At 34.2% G+C, this 18,194-nt stretch overlaps 1 protein-coding gene across 1 annotated transcript; it reads left to right on the top strand.

The window, feature by feature from the left end:
• Nucleotides 1-4,813: 4,813 nt before the first annotated feature.
• Nucleotides 4,814-17,539, top strand: gata6 (GATA binding protein 6). The gene is made up of 7 exons (XM_015608792.3): nucleotides 4,814-5,026; nucleotides 5,581-6,486; nucleotides 8,266-8,432; nucleotides 10,498-10,623; nucleotides 11,493-11,580; nucleotides 11,764-11,876; nucleotides 13,054-17,539. Exons 2-7 carry the CDS (start codon nucleotides 5,637-5,639, stop codon nucleotides 13,219-13,221), a joined length of 1,512 nt encoding a protein of 503 aa, XP_015464278.2. The 5' UTR covers nucleotides 4,814-5,026; nucleotides 5,581-5,636; the 3' UTR covers nucleotides 13,222-17,539.
• The last annotated feature ends 655 nt before the right edge of the window (nucleotides 17,540-18,194 follow it).

Here is an 18,194-nt window from a genome sequence, read left to right as displayed (position 1 = left end):
TTTATACAATAGATGTTTGATAAAATCAATAAACACACAATACTATACATGTAATAAGAATCTGGTTGACTGTCCATTCTTCTATCTTTATGTCTCACCTGTCTGTCTGTCTATATGCATATCTGTCTTTCCTTTTTTTCTTTATAATGTTTATTGATCTTGCTATGTAATTATGAATTGTAATATATATTATGATCGATATATAGACAGACAGATACTGTATTTGTGTTGTAATATACAATAATAAACTGTCTTTTTATGGTAATGATAATTATGACTGCTACTCCATAATTAATTCTACATAATTCTATGTATAATGATATGTGTATTGTGTATAAATGCGGTGTTTTTTGCACCGATCACCACCCTCGCGCTGAAAGGGCATGTTAATGAGCTAATTATCTGAAAAGCAGTAAATTAAGTAGGGCAGGGGGGCGCGTGACCCGGGTTGAGAAACGCTGGTGTAAATAATAAATAGTAAAGGACAGATTCCGGCTCCTCCTGCATGATGACTTTAATAATCGCTGTCCGGGTCGTTGATTAGCGAGTCTAGAACAGCTAGAACAGGGAAGAAGACCAGACTACAGACTACAGGCTGCAGATCCATTTTACATGATGCTTTTGTAATATTATCTTATAAGATTGTGCTCAATAATGTATCTATTTATTTTCATACGTTAACAACAAAACAATGTAATAAATCTGGAAAATGTAAGTTTATTTGTTAAGCAGTTGCTCTGATTTTGCTATTTATATGAGTACAATGAAGATTTTTGCTTTATTCTATAAAATACGGACAACATTTCTCCCAATTCCAAATAAAATATATTGTCATTTAGAGCATTTATTTGCAGAAATTGAGAAATGGCTGAAATAACAAAAATACAGAGTTCAGAAATTAATATTTGGTGGAATTACCCTGATGTTTAATCACAGTTTTCATGCATCTTGCATTAAAAAGGCATGTTCTCCTCCACCAGTCTTGCACACTGCTTTTGAATAACTTTATGCCGCTCCTGGTGCAAAACTTCAGACAAGCAATTCAGCTTGATTTCATCATTGAGTGGTCTCTTTTTTCCAGAGCTGTATATAACATAATAATTGTGCAGTAACAATTGCGGTAATAATAAAAAAAAATGCAAGGTATTGCATGTTTTTTTTCCGCTGTGATTTATATGCCTGTGTTCTCTGCAATGTGTGTGTGTTTATGTGTGTGTATGTTTGTGTGTGTGTGTGTTAAGCCTCGTGCTGTGTGTTTCTTGTGCTTTTCAAGGCCAAAGTTTCACTGATAGGGAGAACCTCCGGCTCCTGATCCCGCTGAGCGGCAAACTCGCAGATTTGCGGCAGAACCAGACCACAACTGATAACTCTATACTGTCCGTCCGAGCTCTGAGAAGTTTACATGAACATCAGGACTTTTATATATAAAGCTTCAGCTTTGATCTCAGTGATGCTTAACTCCAACACAGTTTCAGAATTTCAGCGCACACATTTTTAATTTTATTTTTAAACGCTAAAGCAGAATTATTATCATTAAATTATTAGAAATTATTTAAGAATCAGGGCGCTTTAAATCTCTACACTCTCAGTGCTACTGATTTTGTTTAAAAAGGGTTTATCTGTAATTACGGGGTGTGTATCTGTTTGGGGTTTACTGTATCGCATGCTAGTAATACTGATATGAACTTACAATATAGATAACAGTCAGTGCTGACATGTTTTACTACTAATGTAAGATTCAATAATAATTTAAATATATTATTATTATTATTATTATTATTATTATTATTATTATTATTATTATAATTAGTAGTAGTAGTAGTTATTATTACATTTTAATTAAATAATACTTCTTGCTTGTTTTACGTAATAAACAACAAATAACAAACTACTATTATTGTTATTTATATTATTGTTGTAGTACTAATTGAACTCATGATAAAATAATAAGTAAATAAATAACGTAAATAATAAGCATGATACAATAAATATATAATTATAGTCATGATAATAATACTTATTTTATGCTTTTAATGGTGGTAACTTATTCCTATTTTTATTTATTTTATTACTGTTGTAAGCAGTATTTGTAGCTTTAATAGTGAAAAATGATTAGTAGTATTAGACTAATACAACTAATAATAATAATAATAATACTAATAATAATAATAATAATAAGAAGAAGAAGAAAAAAAAGAAGAACAAGAAGAACAAGAAGAACAAAAATAATTTGTTTATGTCTTTATGATATTTGTATTTTATATTGTTGTTAGAAGTGAGATGAGTATTAGGCGTTGCTATAAAATATAACTAAAGTACGTATATATTATTGTATACATACAATACAAATAATATTTATAGAACTTTATACACATAATAATAATAATAATAATAATAATAATAATAATAATAATAATAAGAAGAAGAAGAAGAAGAAGAAGAAGAATAAACGAATACATAATTTACAATTGTTACGAACTAATATTAATAATGTAAACAGGCCTTATTCTCGCTGATGTTCAGACAGAGTTTTCACTTAACTAAAAACACAGAATCTAAAATTCCTGCTTTTCCTTTTCCTCTGTCTGCTTGGAGAATTCCTGCTTGGTGTGAAGATAACGGAGTGACAGCAGACTGACGCCGGCTGATGGATTCACACTGCTGGGGACAGAGTCCGGATCAGGCGCGGGTATGCGCACTATTGTCCTATTATCCTCCTCATACTCAGGCCTAAAGCGGTATAGCTAACAACCTGCTAAACTACAACCGTAGCTTTAATAAAATCATACAACCCGCAATATATATAAAAATACAATTTAACAAAGTTTGAATGACTGACTATTTTATTCAAAGTTTAACGAAAATCTGAGCTACAATAATTTTAATCCTCTTGTTATGTTCTGGGTCAAATTGACCCGTTTTAAAGTTTGAAGATCTAGAAAAATAGTTAAAAGTATTTTTTTGTTCAGTATGAAATCTACATATAATATGAATATTGTTCATCTCACATATTTGCAATCACCCCCTACAAAAATAAAAACTAAAATAAAATTGCAATGTTATGTTTCAATGTTATGTAAAACTAATGTGTTTTTTATGTTGGTCTTTCAAAAGTAATAAAGTAGTAAAACATTAAGTTTAAAGTTAAAGTTTAAACATGTATTTTTTTTATCAAAAAACGAGTGAATTATCCTAATCAAACCATTTATTTTAGTTTTTTTTTGGTTTCAGACATCTTTTGGATAATTAAATATTCACCGGATCAAACTGAACACTATTGCTGTTCCTGACAAATGAACATAACAGAAGGGTTAAGTTGAGGCAGCAAGCTAACATCTGGGGAAAGGTGGTACCAAGTTTTGCTTTGCTTTGTTTTTTTTACTAAATAAATTGCATTATGGGCGATTATTTAATGATATAGCCTATTGGTTTAAAAGTCATCAATTTTCATCATAGTTCAGTCATCAGTGAGGTTTTCTGATTGGAGTAAATGTCTAAATGTCTAAAGATCACAGACACAAGCTGCACTGAGTGGAGAATCATTAATCCAATTGACTTCCTCCACGGTTTTGATCAATCCACAAAACAATGTATATTGTAGCTGAATGAATTATCGCCGGTTCAAAGCGAAAAAGAGCCGCAGCCCGCTGAGAGTTTGTGCAAAAATCCCTTACACTCCTAACTGCTGCCCCATCGCCTAGATAAACTAATTATCAATGGGCTTCATTTGCACAACACTGAGCAGCATTAAAACCGGCCCCCGTGATTCCATCACTGAATCACCATCATCTGATCACAGCCTTCAAATCTTTAACTTAGAATGAACTAAAATGAGTCACGTAAACAATGCGATTTTTTTTTACCGCTAATTTGTAATTTTGATTTGTTATGGCCTCAATGACGTTTTAAACAATTTACAATCAACTTGCACATATACTTTATATTTTAAAATCTGTAGTTCACGTGTAAAATATTATATAAATATTTTTAAATGTATAAATTACACTTTTTAAATGTAAAACATTGATAAACATTTAGTTTAGACTATTTTACCAATATGTTACGCATACCTTAACAAAGGTCTGGCAACGATATGATATAAGATGAGTAAATAAAAAATAACAATAAAAAAATACATAATAAAAAATTACACAATGTAGCCTTTTTATTTGGAAAATATGTGCTGGGAAATTTGTATGTAGATTAATAGCAAATATGTGGCTTTTTACATTTGTAGTCTGACGATATTAAACTGATTTTATAATTTAACAATTAACTTTACTGATATAATATTTTTTGAAATTATAACAGTTCATTATGATTCATCGTTATCTAAGTTAACTAATTAAAAAAGCCTAAAACCAGTAAAGTTTACACGAAAAAAATGACACAAGCATCCGTCAAAGCCGTTCCAGCTAAATATTTTTGTTTTCCCACCCGCTTTCCCATAAACAACGCCCAAAACATTTCAACTGGCTAATATTATTCCTCCTCCTTCGCTGGGATTGGCTAGAAATTTATCTCCCTCCCTTAATGAGCCGTGACCACACTCCATTTCGTTAAACGGGTTCAGATAAGCCCCGCCTTCCTTCCTGCGATTGGCTTACAGCATCCCTGAACGATTGACTCTTATTGAGAGTTTGCGACATAGTGGGTGTGGCTTGCCTGAAATCGAGTGTTAAAAAACCAACAACACCGCCTCTAGAAGCCGAATCAGAGCTCCCATCTTAAACGGCCCCGCCCTCGCTCGTCCAATAGGAAAGGTCGCTCGGACAGACCACGCCCCCAGCTGAACATTGAGTTGCGAGTCCAAGTAAAAGCTTGCAGTCCAACTTTTTCTTCGAGTCTCGTCACGACATGACTGCCGGACACTGCGTACAGCGGCTCATGGCAAAGCACCAGTAGATCTGTTTTTGAAGGATTATCTTTTTTTAAAAGTCCATTTTTGCGTTTTAACTTTGGTGGAAAAGTTGGATTTGTTGGCCGGAGTCTTCACGAGCGAGAGGAGCTTCCTTGGACAGTCTGGGTAATGCCTACTCTTATCTTCTTCAGAGTCTTATCTAGTGGTTATCTGCTTGTTTGAAAGACATATTGCGTTTTGTTTCCTATCTGTTGCGCTGAGGGTTTTTTTGGGAGTTATGATGAAGCTAGAAAGAGAGGGAGAAGGGTTCAGGGCTCGGTTCTTCAGGTCAAAGAGCTTAAGTGAAAGTGGACTTTGTGGAATTAGTTATTATTATTCCCTCAAATTAATAATTTAGTATTGGATTTAATCGTGGATTATTCTGAACACTTGTAAAAGTTAAATATGATGAGTATGACCTTTACTCCAGTCAATTGCAAAGCGGTGGACATCCATTATGTTTTGGGTAAATCTTATTTAGCATATATTGTAGGGGCCAATGTATAAGAAATTATTTTTTTAAATGCCACGGATAGAGTTTAAAGGTTTGAAGACGTTGGTGTCCTTTAAAATTTTAGTCGCAGGTTGTGTCTATCCTTCTGTGCAAATGTTTAAAATTCCAATCATTTTTTTTCACATTTCATATGTTACAAATTTCCAAATTTCCAATTCCCCCACAGGTCGACTTACCTCTCCAGCCTTTTCCACACACTCTGAGATATCAAAGGGATCCTGGATGGACCTGGGTGACAGCAGCTGGTCCATGGTCAAGCGAGAAGTGTCCAGTAGCCCGGGGTCTCCAACCGAGCAGAGCTACATACCTGGGGACAGGAGGGACCGTCACACATCCGGCGAGCTGAGATCATGCGTGCCGCCGCCGTCCTCCCTAGGGGCAGTGTCAGCCAGGCGCCCTGAGGGCAGGTCTCTGCACTCCTACGGTCACTTCGGGCATCCAGTCAACGCCTTGCAGGCTTCTGAGGATACTGCACTATTCACGGACTTGGACCAGAGCAACAAGCTCATCATTTCAGGTGGAGGACCCAAGGGTGGGCTCATAGTGGACCCCAGCGAAATGTACCAGACCCTGGCCATTGCCCAGACTCAGGCAGCGTATGAGTCGCCGTCAGCCAGTTATATGCACTCCAACCCCAACTCTCCGGTGTACGTGCCCACCTCACGGGTAGGGCCCATGATACCTAGCCTGCCCTACCTGCAGCCCACGGTGTCATCGCAGCCCAGCCATGGGGTCAGCAGTCACCCGGTGTGGTCGCAGGCTACTCCCGAAAGCCCATCGTACAGTGCCGGAAGCCCCCACACCTCCAGTCGCTTCCACTACTCCCCAAGTCCGCCCATGAACAACGGCACCTCAAGGGACTCAGGCTACTCAAACCCACTCAACAGCAACAGCCGGGACCAGTACCTGCCCCGACCCATCAGTGGATCCTATGCCAGCCCATACTCTTCTTATGTAGGCCCTCAGCTTCCACAGCTATCTCCAGCCTGGCCTGCTGCCCCCTTCGATAACTCCATGCTTCATTCTTTACAGACCAGGGGACCACAGATTTCAATCCGACCAGGGCCTGGAGGTACTTTTTTTTCCGAAACCTTCAAATTTCTGTATTACTGATGTGCTTAAGTGGACGTCAGAACAAAAATATATAGCCATTTTATTTACTATCCAAAAGTGAACAGTGAACCTACAGAAGTATTGTAAGTTCTTATTTATAGTGTTAAAAATTGCGATAAAAATATATTATTCAAATATTTAAGGTTATTTAACCCTTCTCGAAAAATATTGCAAAGACATAATTTCAGGTTTTCAAGTTTTTAGAGGCACTAAAGGCTACTACTGTACAGACTACACACAACACGCTGTATATGTGGTATAGGTATCAACACTAATAATAATTTTAAAAACAGTGAAGAACACCAAAATACCCCCCCCCCAAAAAAAAAAAACCCACTCTGCTGCATTTTACTGCTGCAACTTTTAAAATGGTTAAAATTTATCCTTTAAATATTATTAGACAGTAGGCATATATTTTAGATTTTTTTATGTTACACCCTTTAAGCTTTTAGGGCATTTTTATGTCATATTTTAATTTTAACAGATACTCGAAATATGTGCACCGAAGCATTTGGTCAAATTTGAAATATTATACACACTTGTTAAATAAGTTAAATCCCAGTAGAGTTAGATCACAACACCTTAAAATAACGGATTGAGGCGTTTTTGGGTTTCAACGCACATACGTTATAATCCACTTTGTTTTATGATCACCACTTAATATTGAAGTTTTAATGGCCTATAGGTCAGAGATTAAACCTGGATTTAGACTGTACAGCGTTTTAAAAGTGTTTACATTTTCAACTGACTCGGCTTAATCCCTGTCATGAAAACCGACCAAGATTTTTGCCGGTTTATTGACGATCAATTAAAACTAAAACTAAAAAAAAATGTTGGGTTATTATATGCGATATTTTTTGTTTATACCAAATTTAGACCAAATTAATGTTTGAACAAAAATATTCAATGGTAATTTTTTAAAGGCGTAAAAACAGCTTAGACTTTACAACCTTTATTATCATTTTTAATACACACACCTGTATGCAGAATGAAATTTCGTTGCATTGGCTCACCCGGAATATATAGAAAATAAACAACATTTGATCAGTTAAAAAATTGTATCAGAGTTATAAATAGAATACAATATATTTTTTTGTGTTAAGCACTAATCTAAATTTTAAGTATGATTGGTAACATCGCAGGATTAAACAAGTAAGCTCAAAAGTATAAATATATGGAAATGTAGCAGCATAAATATTAAATATAGGTATATGATATAGATACATAATGTACATCTGCATAAATATATAGAAATATATAGATATATAGAAAATAAACAACATTTGATCAGTTAAAAAATTGTATCAGAGTTATAAATAGAATACAATATATTTTTTGTGTTAAGCACTAATCTAAATTTTAAGTATGATTGGTGACATCGCAGGATTAAACAAGTAAGCTCAAAAGTATAAATATATGGAAATGTAGCAGCATAAATATTAAATATAGGTATATGATATAGATACATAATGTACATCTGCATAAATCTGCTTACCTCTAAAGGTTGTATATATATATTTGTAATTAAAAACAGCTGTTTAGTTATTTCAGTGTATGTTTAATTGAATTGAAATACATGTCTCAAAATGCATAAAAGGTAATTTAGAATAAAAACAAACTAAACAAACTAATTTAAAAAATAATATAGTTTTTGCTGCACCGCAGGAGATTAGCCGCAAATGGTAGATATTGTCTTTTACTGTCTGATTAAAGTGTATTTGGTCTATCTATCCCGCAGATCTGCTGGAAGACGTGCTGGAGGCGCGGGAGTGCGTGAACTGCGGCTCGGTATCCACCCCGCTATGGCGGCGCGACGGTACCGGACACTTCCTCTGTAACGCCTGCGGACTCTACAGCAAGATGAACGGACTGAGCCGACCATTAATCAAACCGCAGAAACGCATGGTGAGCGCCGCAACCACCCCTTACTACGCACGCGCAGTCACTGGTAGAGGACAGGTTTATTGGACAGGAGATGGCACAGACTAACACGAGCCTAATAGCTTTATATAACTGCTTACATAATTACATCATTACACATCAGCCAGTATATAGTGTATTAACTTCAGTGCATTATCTACAAAATACACACTAAGAAAAATAAGTACAGATTTGTACTTAAAAGCGTCCAAAGCTTGTCGCTGGGGCTGTACCTTATATTGAGGTACTATAGAGTACCGAAAGGTTCTTTTTGTACCAGTAAAGATTATAAACATTATCATCAACTGAATATGTGTTAAGAAGAACTTGATGATCCAGAATTGTCTGGCTTTCAAATTAAAAATTTGTAGTTTAAAAAAATATATATATAGTTTATTAGTACAGTGAAACAGAATACTGAATATAACTTTTGGCTGGTTCAGTGGTAAAAAATTGTACTTCCTGCTGTTAGGAATGATTTTGTACTACAGAGGGAACGGTTACCATCTGACCCTATAAAGACCAATATTATACCTTTGAGGAAACAATTATGAAAAGTGCAACTTTGAGCACAAGAAAGTACTTCTATTGTACCTCTGGTCTTTAGTGTGTATGCTACATGCAATATATAATTATGAAGCAAGTTTTATATGAAAGGAAAAAAAAACAATTAAACAAAATATGTTTTGGTATCACTTTTTTCGGCTGGGAAGTTAATAGAATTAATTTGATCAATCGACTTCCTTTTTTTTTTAATAAAAGGACTTTGAAGATTTCAGTACATAGACATTTACTTCTGTCAGAAACCTGTAGAGAACTCTTTAACGTGACAGGGATTTTTATATTTTTTACTTTTCCTTTACTAAAATTAAAGTTATGTTGTGCACCGTGTTTAATATAGAAGCTGCATGAACGGTAAAATATAAAAAAATGAAATTAAAAGTGAAGAAAACAATAGCTTGCACTTAACTTTAAATGGTGCTGTTTGTTTTTAAATAAAAAAAAACACTAAAATTGTTATGCAAGAACAAAAAAAAATCTAATTCGCAATTGAGAATCTCACATATATTTAAAGGATGTCGTGATTAAATTTTACTTTTTCTTTTTTTTTTTTTACAATATGGCCGAGCCCAAGTATCACTTTATTTCGACTGTCAATCAACATAGTCATATCCTCTACAGAGAGACACTTCTGCGAAGTGGTAAATTATCACTTTCAGTTTAAAATCTACTCTGTTGATTTTTATTGAAACGTCAAAATGTTGATTCAAAGTTCTGTTAGAATTTTAATACGTACAGCATATGTATGTTTAACTTAATTGCCTGTAGGTGATTTATATTCACATATTTACACTAGAAAACCAGCATGTGTCGTTTAAACATGGGTGCCTACCACGTTAAATATATACATATAAAACATTTGTGTTGTGTTGCAACATTCATTATCTCAAGCACCTTAGTGATGTGCTTCTTAAGATATCTTTTTTTTTTACAGCCAGGAAGAATGCATATAAATCGTAGCCGCTACGCAAAAAAATATGCATATAATATTTTGGCTTTACGAGAGAAGGGAAACATGTATTTCAATGTCGTGAAAAGGTTTTATTCTTAGTTTTCTTCATATTCCCAGAAAAAAAAACTATGGGCTTCAAAACTTAAGATACAAAAATTTGCGAGAGGAGCTAGGTTTGGAAATTATGTCTTGCGTATAGATTAAGCTTCAGATTCGATTTTAAGCGCATAAATCGTCTTCTTAAAACCAAAGGTGCCCGCTGTAATTGTGCAAACACTTCATTAACTTAGATACAACACTTTAAAAGCGTTTGTTCAAAATTAACACATTAAAATTTATTTTAAAGGGTTACAAGAGAGTTGTTAACAGCATTACAGACAGACGTGGTTTATTGCGTTATTAAATTAGCGCCTTATTTTACGCTTTAATGGGATTAATATGTAGTTCTATTTTTTATCTTACATATAAACATTTATTCTAAAGTACGCACGTGATTTTAACGCACTTTTGTCTATGTTTGTGTGTGCGCGCGCACAGGCATCGTCCCGACGTCTGGGTCTCTCATGCGCGAACTGCCAGACGAGCACCACGACCCTGTGGCGGAGAAACGCGGAGGGCGAGCCCGTCTGCAACGCGTGCGGCCTCTACACTAAATTGCATGGGGTAAGTAAGAGAAGCTCCACCTGATTTCACCTGTACAGCACACCTGAGCTTCACCTGTACAGCACACCTGAGCTTCACCTGTACAGCACACCTGACTCTCATCTTTACAATACACCTGAGTTTACCTGTACAGCACATCTGAGTATTACCTGTACAGCACATCTTACTTTCACCTGTACAACACACCTGAGTCTCATCTCTACAGCACAGCTGGGTTTCACCTGTACAGTACATCTAAGTTTCACCTGTACAGTACACCTGAGATTCACCTGTACATCATCTAGGTTTTACCTGTATAGCACACCTGAGATTCACCTGTACAGAACATCTGAGTTTTTACCTGTACAGTACACCTGATTAACAGGTACAAAATAATCAGTAGATACTCAATATTTAGAACTTGGAAATAATCAGTAGATTCTTAATATTTAGTACTTGAAAGTGAATAATTAGTATGTAATAAATTACAGATAGTCTATGAATAATTTGTACTTACTGAATACTGAGTCGATACCACTTAATTACTTCAGGTCGTAAATAGTATAAATAATTAATTTGTATTTATTGATTAATTATTAAATACTAAATAGTTATAATTATTAAAAAAAATTAGAAGATACACTATAATTTGTACTTATTGAATAATTTAAAGATACTAAATAATTACTTGTTACAGAATAATTGCTACTTCTTAGTACGAACTTATGTACTGAATGGTACTCTATAATAAATAGACAGTTTTTTCAGAGTTAAATTAACAATGTGAAATATTAAATAAAAGCCTTTAAATAAAGCCTGCATTGATGGTATTAATACAATACGTTTATATATCAGTTCATTTGATTGTGAATGTGTGTGTTTTTCACCAGGTGCCAAGACCTTTGGCTATGAAGAAAGAAGGAATTCAGACGAGAAAAAGGAAACCCAAAACCTTGAACAAAACAAAGGGATCATCCGGTTCGTAGATATCAGATATTTCAGTTTTAATAATTAATAATACTGATAAAACATAGATAAATTAATTCATATCTTGTTTTAAATTTACTAGTATGGCTACCAAGAGAGTTTAATTCAAATAAATATGTTAATAGTTTAAATGATTTGAATCTAAAGTAATCTTGTTTTTTTATTGGCCGACAGGAAGCAGCTCTGTCCCCATGACTCCAACATCCTCCTCCTCATCTTCTTCATCCTCCACTCCGGAGGACAGCTCGAAGAATAGTCCTCCATCAGCACAGGTCACTGTAACATCCGTAAGTTCATTTATCTCATTAAGAATTACACACAATTGGGTTTAATGCTTTAAAAAATAATTTATTTTTTGCACCAGTTCTTTACCTTAGGTTGAATTAGATTGGTGAATTTATGTATTTATAGCTTTACTAATGTTTCAATGTAACACTGCAAACAATCTATTGGCAAAAACTAGACAAAACATGTAAATTATTTATATTAAACAACAAAAAGCTAATTTTACTTAGTAAGATTTCATAAAATAAGTAACAAGTAAATGTCTAAAAATGATTGAGGTAGGAAAAAAATTCCCTGATTTTATATCTTGTAATTGGATACAAGAATCAGAATAACTCGACTCGTTATTTTGTGCTTTTTTGAGTCAAAATACTTAAAACAAGCAAAACACTTACAACGCTGAGTAAGACAAAGATTTATTGCCTTCCTAAGATTTTTTTTTACTTTTTTTACTTTTAATTTCTCAAATTATCCTAAAAATTGACATGCAATTCCTTAAATGTTTATATTTTTCTTATATTTATATATATTTTTACTTTTATGTGTGATCAGTTCTAAGTTAATGCCTCAAGACAGGGTTGCCACAAGTTCACCACAACCTACTAAACTGATTCACAATGCTCCAACAACTGATTCGATTTTAAAATGACAATTTCAAGATTTACAATTTCATCTTTAAAGCATTAAAACATACAAACGAGTTTAAAACAAACAAAAAGCTCAAAAAAAAATCATTTCTCAGTTTTATTCCTCAGTTTATGACCCTGTTATTTTTTTATTTATTTATTTTCTTTTGTAGAGTGAACTGAAGGATTTTAATAATTATAATTCATGGTAACATTTATAGTTAGAGAGTGGGGACAGGTAAAAAATGCTATTTTATTTTCAGTGTTTTAAGTAGTTTTTATTAATGATTTTAATTACATATCATACTTTTGCAATTAGGTCAATGTACAAGACACTGTGCTTAATAATTAAATGTATCTTAAAGTTATTTTGTGTGCACATTTATACATGTAACTTCCTGGGGACAGAAATGGCACCCATTAGCTTACAATCGTTCCTCAGTTTTATACTTGTTAACAACCATTTTTTTTAGTGTGTAGAGCAAACTGAACATCCATATCAAGATAAGCTCATTAAAATAATCGTCACATGTTGTCGTGGTTCTGATTCCAGGTGAACTCCTCTGCATTGGTGGGTCAGGTGGAGGTTCCAGGTACCACAGGCTCCATAATGAAGTACCCCGGGCAGGAGGGGCTTTACACAAGCGTGGGACTGACCTCCAGCACTGACGTGGCGGCGTCTGTGCGAGGAGACACGTGGTGCCCGATGGCCTTGGCCTGACGCTCGCTGACGCCCCTGGCTGGAGCTGGAACCCGCCTCGCTGTACTCTGAACGGATCGGCCCAGGCGTCGCCTGCTTCCGCCACGGCTGCTTCTGGAGCTGTCCTCCCTTTTCCTGGTCCACATCTATGTCCGCGTTCTTGTGTGGCTGCATCGTACCGAAGGCTACTGCTTCTCCAGTTTTGATTCGTTTCCGGAGTTTTGATTCGTCCACGGAATACTCTGGATGAATATTTCTGGATGTTTCCAGCAGACGATGGAGACTATGAGTGCCAGCGAACCGGACCGTTGGTCAACCACAACGGTGGTTCAATGGTGGCGGTTGCTGTGACGTTAGTTGGTGCTCAGCACAAGTGACACTGCGTGGGTCTGACAAAGTGTCTGAGGTTTCCTTGTGTACATATTTCTCTGCTGAAGGATATTTTCTCACACCTGGATTGAAGAGAGAGGAGAGGAGTTGAGTGGAGTTGGGATAAAAAGATCTGGACAGGGGACAAAGAGACAACTAAAAAAAATCTGCTCTTTTAAAACAAACCAAACCAAAAAAAAAAAGAGAACGCTAAGTTTGATTCGTCCATAACTGGAATTGAAGATGTTCCCTCCCTGTTTCCGTCCTTCCTTCCTTGCTTTCTAAATGAATGAATGATAAAAAAGAAATGTATTTATATTGCTTGTTCAACTTTTTATGTTTGTCGAAATAAAGCTAAACCACAGGGGTTGGACATTGAAACTGAAACATCTGTCATCATTTTAGTGTGGGAGGTTTCATTCATGCTAAATTGGAGCAGCCTGGTGTTCAATCTTCATTAATTTCACATTATTGCACCAGTAAGAGCAGAGTGTGAAGGTTCAATTAGCAGGGTAAGAGCACAGTTTTGCTCAAAATATTGCAATGCACACAACATTATGGGATTATGACACACCAGAGTTCAAAAGAGGACAAATTGTTGGTGCACGTCTTGCTGGAGCATCTGTGACCAAGACAGCAAGTCTTTGTGATGCATCAAGAGCCACGGTATCCAGGGTAATGTCAGCATACCACCAAGAAGAACCAACCACATCCAACAGGATTAACTGTGGACGCTGTAAGAGGAAGCTGTCTGAAAGGGATGTTCGGGTGCTAACCCGGATTGTTTCCCAAAAACATAAAACCACGGCTGATCAAATCACGGCAGAATTCAATGTGCACCTCAACTCTCCTGTTTCCACCAGAACTGTCCGTCACCACAATCAATTACTGTGCTCTAAAACCAGGTGTTTCAGTTTCATTGTCCAACACCTGTAACTGTCCCTTAGATTAGGATCCTTGTTTTAAAGTCTCCCTTTACGAAAAGATAAAAACAGCGTATCTTCGTTTTTGCAGTGTGGCTAACGATCACTAACCGCTACACCTTCCACTATATGATGAGATGATAATAAGAGAGCTCTTATTGAATTTGACTGTAATCGTGATGGTTTAATACAGGGTATCAGAAATAATAAAGAGGAAAAAAGAAAGGTTGCTTCTAGCTTTTTGTTTGATTTCGTATTCGTGTTGCAACAGATCAGCGGCCAATCAAAATTCGGATTGAAGTACACGGTACTAGTGCTGATTTGGACTGTGATGATTTTTTTATTTTAAAAAGAACTGAAAGGGCAATTTTTTATTAGTAGGGTTCAATTCTAGAAAGTGCGCAAATACTCAAGATTACAGTATAACACCGTTAGAACAAACAGCACTCAGGAATTTCTTTCTGAGGCATATTTTCTTTGTTACAATACACAACTACAAAATACAAACACACATATATACAGCTCTGGTAAAAAAAATTAAGAGACCACTGATTCTCTTGCCATTTATAGGTTCATGTTTCAGTAAAATGAACATTGCTGTTTTATTCTATAAACTACAGACAACATTTCTCCCAAATTCCGAAATATAATACAATTTTCTTATAGAGAATTTCTTTGCAGAAAATGAGAAATAGCTGAAATAACAAAAAGATGCAGAGCTTTCAGACCTCAACGTTAATCAGAAATCAATATTTGGTGGAATAACCCTGTTTTTTAATCACAGTTTTAATGCATCTTTATATGTTCTCCTCCACCAGTCTTACACACTGCTTTTGGATAACATTATGTCTTTACTCCTGGTTTGATTGCTTGTGATCATCCATCTTCCTCTTGATTATATTCCAGAGGTTTTCAATATGGTAAAATCAAAGAAACTCATCATTTTTTAAGTAGTCTCTTATTTTTTTCCTGAGCTGTATATGTTAGGGCTGCACATCTTTTATATAACATTTAATGACATATATGTTGCCATATATTGCTGTTTTTCTTTTGCTGTTTAATTTAAAAGAAAAACAAACATAGCTGTCTAATTTTCATGACACATACATGACATATCCAACCCAAAATTGGAATACAAATATCATGCAATGTTGAATTATTGAACTATGGTGTAAATATACCTTAAAATCTGAATATCTGATACCTGACAAATATACACACCTTAAAAAAAAAATAATGTGCAGCCCTAAGATATGTTTATAGTCACTGGCTTGTGAAAACCTTGTATCTCAATTTTTTTCAGATGTATTTCTTTTTTTTTTCTTTTTGAAGCAAAATAATCAAACAAACAAACAAAAATCCATATATCAACCAAATATATATATTTTTAGTATTGTATTTAAATTATTATATTAAAAGTGCTTTTGTGGATTTAGAAATATAAATCCGAAACAAATTACGTTTTAGTTTGGTTATGTACAAAATATCCAAATTAAGAAACAAAAAATAACAAAAGAAATATTGAAGGAATATAAGTCTAAATTTTAAGTCCAATTTTATAAGTCCAATACAAAAAGTTCTTCCTGTAAGTTTGACATATGGTTTTCAATTGCAAGGGCTCCTTTATTATTTCAATTATATAAAATTTTTATTAGGAATTGACCAATAGAAATGCTTTTGATAGACATTTTTGAGATTCAAGATTGTTGCATGACAGTTACAATATATATTTTGTAGTTGTAACACATAACATAACTACCTAACTTATGGCATTGTCTTAGCAATGCTAATGATTTTAATATTTCTGTTTATTTGTTCGTACAATTAAATAAAATAAACAAAATAAACAAAAAAACAAAAAATAGAGTACCAGTTATGTTGTATACACTGAAGGAAAGGGACATTTTTTAATTTTTCATTTTTTTGTTTATTTGTACAAAACCCCAAAACTCAAAAATGAATGAAAAACATGTATCTCCACATATTTTTTTCATTGTTTTTTTTTTTTCATTTTTCCATGTTTTAATTCTGTAGCAGTTCTGTGTACACTGTGTAAATGCTTCTGAATTTAATGGATAAATAGAAATGTTCTAAAATGACTTAATTATACTCTTATTTTATGTTGACTTCCATTTAGCATTAAAATATTTTGACTTCTACTTAAGTTAAGTCCCCGTTTTGGAGATACATGTTTTTTATTATACGTTGACGATGGCCTCCTGTTCCGCTTCCTGACAAGCAACCTTAAAAAAAGGTATTTCCGAGTTATTACCTTTTTTCCCCCAATTCTGACATTAAATAGAGTTTGGGGAGCACTAGAAGGACCCATTAAAGTAATGTAAACTCATGAAGGTAAAATTGAAAATTTTCACAAGATAGCAATTTTTATTTTATTTTTAATTTTTATTTTTTTAAGTGAAAGTGTAAAAATTGACACTGTGTGAAAAAAAATCACATGACAAGCGACAATCCTTCTTCTACTACTACTCTTATGTTTTCTTCGCTTTTAAGACCTTTGGAGTTATTTATTTCTTAAATGTGGTGTGTTTCTTAGAGGTGTTTTCTTATTTTATTTTGGATTTTAATGTATTTTTATTCTGTGGTTGTATATTTTTTGGGGCTTACTTTCAGTTGAAACTTTTAATTTTGGGATTTTAAACAAAAATTGGATCTTCCCTCCGCCTTAGATTTTCATAATTTTCTGGTTTGATGATGTCAGACCTCAGATGATCTCAGAAAAGTCTAAAAGTATTGATCACTGTAACAAAAAAAAAATCCCAAAAGACATTCGATATTCCTTTTTTAAATGAACATTTTTTTTAAGTGAAATCACAGCTCTGTCCCGAATATTTTCTGTGTTTTAATGAGACGCCATGTCGAACATGTAGAATATCAGCTGAGCTCACTGAATAGACGTATTGAGGGGGCGTGGCTAATGTGGTGCACGCCTCTCAAATCCCTGAAATCAAGCCGTTTATTTTACTGAAAGTGTTGCAATCCTCCAGATGAGTTCACCCACACTGGAAAAATAAACAACAGCAGTAACACACCTGACTCAGCTTTCTTCTTCTTTCTTACCTACTTGATATAGTTCATAAATATTTATTTGTTCATTATGTATTAATATATATATATAGAGTAAAGTACTAAAAAAGGTTTGTTGGAGCAAAAGAGAAAAAAAATTAATTATTCAGAAGGGTTATTCCTCATCATATAAGCTCAAATCTTCAAAATTATAACTTTATTAATATTTAGAAGCAAACAATTGTAGCATTTCCATTGGTCTATTCATTGTGAAATGTATAATGAATGGACACAATATAAAGAATAAATTTGAAATGTGAAAATGTGAAAAAACACAAGTACTGTGCCTACATTGTGATACTTATGTTTAAACAACATATTGGGCTGCCCTTAGGTAAATGTTTGAGTAAAATGAACATTGTTGTTTTAATCTATAAACTACAGACAACATTTCTCCCAAATTCCAAATAAAAATATTGTCATTTAGAGCATTTATTTACAGAAAATGAGAAATGGCTGAAATAACAAAAAATATGCAGAGCTTGCAGACCTCAAATAATGTTTTTACGCATCTTGTCATCATGTTCTCCTCCACCAGTCTTACACACTGCTTTTGGATAACTTTATGCTGCTTTACTCCTGGTGCAAAAAATTCAAGCAGTTCAGCTTGTCTTGTTG

Source organism: Astyanax mexicanus, chromosome 4, assembly GCF_023375975.1.
Source record: "Astyanax mexicanus isolate ESR-SI-001 chromosome 4, AstMex3_surface, whole genome shotgun sequence".
NCBI classification, from domain to species: Eukaryota; Metazoa; Chordata; class Actinopteri; order Characiformes; family Acestrorhamphidae; genus Astyanax; species Astyanax mexicanus.
The sequence above is the reverse complement of the archived record's forward strand: the minus strand, read 5'-3'. Positions and strand labels throughout refer to the sequence as shown.